Raw genomic sequence first — 7,146 nt, 5'->3', positions numbered from 1 at the left:
ACTGATGCTCGAGCATGACTCTCCCCGCTTGAGATGCTCGAGCGGACCTCAATGTCTGCAAAAGTTCTGGGAGCTAACATTTTACGCTCGAGCGGCGCTTTCCCCGTTCAAGCGGACATGCCAAATTCTGGAATTTCCAAAATTGTTCTTGGAGTTCAAACTTCGTGTTCAAAGGCCCTAAACTCATGATTCTGGTTCAAAAACATGGAAACACATTATATAATATGAGAATATAAGAATATGAGACCAAATTGTTCAAGTTCATGGTCCTTTTCCAAAATCATTTTGAGTTCTCTTCATGGGTTTCAAAACACATATATTCAACTTCATACAAACCCTGTATCTTCATCAATCATGCATGCATGTACATTCTTGACTCCAACTCTATTCCAAATGGTACAAATAACACTTATAATCATGAAACTCATGAAAATCATCCATACATGTGAGATTTGGTGCTCAATTCTTCTTGTTCAACATGATTTATGTTTGAATGTATGAAATCATGGCAATTATGCACATGCATGTACATATAAGCTCCAAATTCATCAATTTCAACTCAAATTATGTTCTTGATTATCATCTAGCTTGAATTCACAAAATTGTAACCCCAAACTTATGAATCAATGTTCAATTACTCACCTAGGAGCTCCAATCACCCAAATTATGGTTAATTCTGGAGTTGATCTTCAAGATCTTCAAGCTTCTTGTTCAATCTCTAACTTGAGCTCTCTCTCTCTCTCTCTCTACAATCAGCGCACACTCTCTCTCTAGAGGGTAATCTCAGCAAATATGAGCTCAAAACAATAACATGAGGCTATATAGGCCTTTACATAGGATGACCTAATCAAATTTGATTTAGGCTAAGTGATAGAGCTTAATTTAATCGTTCTGAATCTAATTATTTCATTCCGAATCAATTTTCAATTAAATTTCACCACAGGCTCTAAAAATTACGCCAATCACAATGGCGTAGTCAATTTTAGTTTATGTGGCTGATAAGGTCTTCAATTTTCAGTTTATAACAGTAAATTAAACAGATTTTCCTACGGTGAACAAATATAAAGCCAAAACCACATATAATCATATAAATGGCACCCAAAATCATATTAAACACATAATCACAATCATAATTAAGATTAATTAGCATAATACGGAACAGGGTTATCACAGCATCCCGCTCGCCTGATCAAAGATCGGCCTCTGGTAATCATGATGTGATTCTTATTTACATTATACGCTTTCGTTCCGATTATTAGGCTAACATTACTGTGTGTTACACATAAGTATAGACTAATTTGAAAACGTTGGAACATTTTGATTTCATGTTTTGTTTGAAAAAAATGTTTTAATACACATCACTTAAAAAATGTGAGTTTGTACATTGAATCAATTTATTCTAATTCCAGCATTTAGCCTTCATATTCATCCACAGGCATTCAAGCAAGTATATCAATTAAGCATTTAGCCTCATGGAATTATACTTGGCATAGCAACAATCACACACAATGCAAGATGCTAAAGCAATAAACGTTCACTTAGTACTCCAAGGAAAGCCAGACAAAGCAAAATAATTAGAAAATATGCATGCTCCTAAATGATACAATGTGACTAATGCAACACACACATTTATGCAATTTTTATAGGCTCGGCTATGAGCATGCTATATGATCCAATTCAAGGCATGCGATAAATCATGTTTTCAAGCAATGAAATTGAAATTGACATTGGTTAGTATGATGAGTCGAACCCAAATGTATATGTATGCGAACATGGGAATGCTAAGTAAATATGATGCTCTATGCTACCACCATAAGCGAGTAAATAAAAAGGGAGAAAGAAATGGGGGTTGGAAGACATATACCATTATTACATATTTGCCCTTATGCAAAAGAGTGCGAATGAGTGTCAAAATGTCTGGATTAACTAATTATTGCAAAACCATACGAATAAATTGAACTAAAACTAGCTAAGCTAATGTAATTAACTACTTATTACAAGGTTGGAATGAATAATAAATGAATAGCTGAACTATCTAATTTATTACAACAAAGACATTATATCAATAATAATTGCAACAAGGACAAAAAGAATTATTTACAACAATTACAACAATACTAATGAGAATAGTACTCTAAGCAACCATGAGTCATCGCATGCACAATGCCCAGAAGCAGCTCTGTCTGCCCAGATTGCTCTGCTTCACCATCAGCCGCTGCCCTCTGTTTCTGCCAAAGCTCACTTTTAACCAAACATCGGGAGCCGGCCGGCACCCAACAAGATCTGGCTGGGCCAAAATAGTGTCGGCCGGCACCAAATTTTATGCCAAAAATTGTTTTGTGCTCTAAGGTGAGAACAGTGCAGACAGAGCCTTTCTTCTAGGCCATGTTTGTCCCTTCTGCCCCTCTCTATCATGTGAAACTCAAGAGAATAACAATTTCGCGTTTGAAACCATCAATTAGCACAAGTTTATGGCTTGATGATCCTGAGCATATTTGGACAAAATAGATAAATATGATGAAAAACAACCCTTCCTTCCTATCATGACGACTCAAAGAGGGAAGTGGACATGCTCTAAGTCTTATCAACATATCATGTATTGATATGTGACAATTCCTGGAACGATGGACCTAGCAAAACGTCTAACCGAATCCAACCAACTCATTTTCTTTATGTCAGTTTAGTTCATTTTAAGCCGATTTCATTAGCCTTAACCATTCTTTAATCAATTTGTCCAAGATGATGATTAAGTCCACTAAATGAGAAGAAACGTCAAACGAGAAGTGATTCTTAGCATAAAAGAGAGCCTATGCCTTGACGATGAACCTCCATAGAGATTAAGCCATTGAGCATAGGTCTCTATCTCATGCCTTGAATAACCATCGATCAGTTGAAGTAACTCTCAAAACAAAACAAAAAAAGAAAATAAAGAGAGAGGTGGCGGAAATGATCACATGAACTTGATTATTTAGAATGAAACTCTTGACATGAAAATTAACCAAAGAAAAGCTATCAAAGCATGGGTAGCACAACACAACTAGCTAGATATAAAGATTTGCAACACAACAAGCTAAATATTCAAAGCATACTATAATTAAAAAAATTACAACAGCTCTAAAACATCCCCTGATATGCTAAAACAGTGGCAAAAAATCATGTTAACGGGCATGAAAAATGTAGAAAAGAACAAGGCAATACAAGGCTAGTGAACAAAATGAAGGAAAGGTGGCTAACCTCTCCATTTTTAAGACCTCAAACCATGTTTTTTTTAGCCCTTTTTAAACTCTGAAAATCAGTTTAAAAGGCAAACAAAAGAGTGTAAAACAAGGCTGTGTGCTACGAAGTAGAGAGCAAGAAAGGGTTAAAACCCTTTGGTAGCCTTTCAAACCCAAGTTCCAACACTTAAAATAGGATCAAAACAACACAAAACCACTAGCAATAGATAGAGAAAGACAGAAATGAAAGAAAATGGGAAGGTGGTAAGCTTATACCTCTTGAAAGAGGTAAGCTCTTGTTTGTAAACCAAACTTGGTCTAAACACACTCTCAAGCTTGAATTATGATTCACAAAGCTCAACCAACGTTCCAAGGTATGGCTCCGAGGTTATCTATGGTGTATGGATATAGTATAAGGAGGACAAATATCTCAAACGTAGCTTGCACAAGAAGAAGGAGCTCTCAAGGGTTATTTAGCTTCTTTGAAAATTTTCCAACTTCTAACACTGAGATATCTGGTTGTATTTATAAAATTTTAGTAAAATAGGTCATAAATATCTTCAAAAATGGATAGCTGGCCCATTCCTGCCCAGAACAATGTTCCTCGCTATCGAGAGCCGGCCGGCTCCCAGTGTGTTCCCCTGTTCCACTGTTTTAAACTCAATATAGGGTGACACAATGTTCAAAAATGAATTTCTAGGGTAAACACAGTATAAATATGGAAGGTTTATGATTGGTTTTGGAGCATGAGCTTACATTCCTTTGTTGAGAATTCAAATCATACTCAACACAACTTCATCATCGAGTACCCAGGACAAAGCGTCCAAGTCTTGTGGACGGTCAAAAATGAGGTGTCTACAGTACGCAACAGCAATCCTAAACCTTAAAAATACATTATATTAAAATTTTAAGACCCAAATACATTATATTATTGTAAGCTATGTCTCCTAAGAGGAGACTTAATGTGGCCCACATACATATTAATTTTGTAAATTATATATATATTATTTATATGTTTATCCTTACATGTATATTTATCTTTTGATAATTATGGGTGATAATTATTACGGTTGCCTAAAATATCAAGAACTCTAATGGTGGTTTGGTTAAGGCTTATCAATTTCCACTAATTAAGTTTCCTTGATGGAAGGAAACTAACAAAATTTATCTGATAAGGTATCTATCTAATAAGGGTCCCTGCAATTATAAATAGGCTTGTGGTTCTCCATCAACAAGGCACTCAAGTTCTGCATAGGTGAGATGACGCTTATTCCTAAAATGTGAGGTGAGTGATATAATATTGAGAGATTTAGAAGAAATACACACATCACACAACTTGATCAACAATGGCTGGAGGAGATTAGTATAATTTTGTTCCACTGCATATCCATACACATATGATTATATTATATATGTGTATGATTTTCCTACATTGTGGTATCAAAGCTTATCTCCAAATCCATGTTGCTCAATATATAGATTCACTTTGTTGACGTTCTTATAAATTTTTTGTCAATCCTAGTTTTTTAATTGTATAATTGTTTGTCCTTCATCATGACTAGGATAATCTAGAATTTGGATCTATATTAATTTGTTTTATATCTAATGTGTTAATAGTTTCCAAATTACTGCTTGCACAATTTACATACAAGCAATTGTTGGTTGCCTAGTTATATATATGCATAGAATTCCTAACCTACTATATAGTGTTTCGAACTGTTATGGATATTGCAGTGTTCGTAATGAGTTCTGATCATCATCAAACATCATACTATATATGTATATATACAGAAAACACATATAATATTATTTGTGCATTTACTTGATGATTGATATCTTCCATTATAAACCTTCCATTTATAAAGTGTTTTTAAACGGATTTTTTCAACAAAAAAAAAATGTAAATAATTGTGGAACAGTTTACAAAAATTATTTACAGGGATTAAATATCTTGGGTCCATTACATTTGGGTTTCTGTTATGTTCCATTAAAGGTTGTATGGTGCCGAATTTATAAGATGGATGAGCATTACAGTAATTTGAGAATAGCCACAACATCTTAAATTATTGTTACGTGTATAAACTTAGAAAATTATTATATTGAATGGCATCTTATTACTTGCATTTAAATTAGTAAAATTAATTATTTTACCCACATGAAGATAATTGTTTTATTAATTCATTTAGAATAAGATAGTAAGTTAAATATCAAAATAGAAATTTTCTATGTCCACAAATAATGGAATTTTTTTTTATTATTTTGTGAGAGATATTTACTAGTCCTATTAATAAAGTTAAGTAGATTCGATGCAAGGTGCAATCTTTACCCACAGGGAGATTAGAATTTACTTTATTTTTTATTTTTTCATAGGATGATTTGTTCTTGGTTGTTGCAGTTATTATTACTACATTATTGAGTTCTGAATCATCTCATATTCCATTTTTGAGTGGTAAAAATTTCGTAAAAATTTTTCTAACTGGAAAGATAAGACTCTTTTAACTTTGGGGTCCATGGACTTTGATTTGGCGCTTCGTGTGGACAAACCACTTGTTCCCACGGAATCAAGTACGCTAACTGAGAGGGCTTCTTATGAGTGGTGGGAGCGATCTAATCGCTTAAGTTTAATGCTCATCAAGTCCCATATCAGTAAGGGCATTAGGGTTTTAATCCCTGACTGCAATAAGGTTAAGGTCTTCATAAAGGCTATTGAAGAGCAATTTGTGACATCTGATAAGGCATTAGCCAACACCCTAATGAAGAAGCTCTCAGGCATAAGGCTTAATGGTTCTAAAGGTGTGCGTGAACACATTATGGAAATGCGGGACATTGCAGCTCAACTTAAAAACATTAAAGATAGAGATTTCTAAGTCGTTCTTAGTACATTTTATCCTCAACTCTCTTCATATGGAATATAGTGCTTTCAAAATTTCCTATAACACACATAAGGAGAAATGGTCAGTAAATGAACTTTTGGCCATGTGTGTTCAAGAGGAAGAGAGAATGAAGCATGAAAAACTAAAGACTGCCAATCTTGCACTTCATGGAAAAGGAAAAGGCCGAAAGGACAAAACTATTCCACAACAGAAAGTGCAAATGAAACGTTATGGCAATAAAGGTGAATGCTTATTTTGCAAGAAAAAGGGACACATGAAGAAGGATCGTCCGAAGTACAAGAAATGGCTCGAGAAAAAAGGTAATCTATTCTCTCTTGTGTGTTATGAATCTAACTTTGTTAATGTTCCTAATAATACATGATGGATTGATTCTGGTTCTACAATTCATGTTGTCAATACTATGCATGGCTTTCTTAGCCTAAGGAACCGACAACAAGTGAACAAGGTATCTATTCGAGAAATGGGATCCGTTCACATATGGAGGCAGTGGGAACTTTTAGACTGATTTTAAATTTTGGCTTTGTTTTGGATTTTGAAAACACTTTTTATGTTCCATCATTTTCTAGAAATTTAGTTTCGATTTCAAAATTAGTACCTTTTGTATATACATTTAATTTTGTTAGTTCGAGTTTCAATTTATTGAAAAATAATGCCATTATTGGTAATGGTTTTTTAATTGATGGTTTATAGAAATTTGATTTGGATCTTTCATATAAAAGTAGTCTTTTAATCTTGCATAATGGAATTGGCATAAGGAGAAGTTCCTCTATGTTATGGCATAGAAGATTGGGACATATCTCAATGGAAAGGATAAAAAGATTAGTGAATGATAGAGTTTTAAATACTCTTGATTTTACTGATTTTGGTATTTATGTGGATTGCATTAAGGGAAAGCAAACCAACAAGTCCACTAAATGTGCCAAAAGGAGTTCTAATATTCTTGAGATCATACACACAGACCTTTGTGGACCATTTACTCCACCTTGTTTTAATGGTCAAAGATATTTTGTCTCATTTATTGATGATCATATACGATA

General features: G+C 34.0%; 1 protein-coding gene across 1 annotated transcript; it reads left to right on the top strand.

Moving 5' to 3' along the window:
• The first annotated feature begins 5,725 nt into the window (after positions 1 to 5,725).
• Positions 5,726 to 6,082, top strand: LOC145814656 (uncharacterized). The gene has a single exon (XM_082911628.1). The coding sequence runs from the start codon at positions 5,726 to 5,728 to the stop codon at positions 6,080 to 6,082; it is 357 nt and encodes a 118-aa protein (XP_082767754.1).
• The last annotated feature ends 1,064 nt before the right edge of the window (positions 6,083 to 7,146 follow it).

The sequence above is a fragment of the Camellia sinensis genome, chromosome 2, assembly GCF_055761805.1.
Source record: "Camellia sinensis isolate YWXY chromosome 2, ASM5576180v1, whole genome shotgun sequence".
Taxonomy (NCBI): domain Eukaryota; kingdom Viridiplantae; phylum Streptophyta; class Magnoliopsida; order Ericales; family Theaceae; genus Camellia; species Camellia sinensis.
This window is presented reverse-complemented; position numbering and strand designations above follow the sequence as displayed.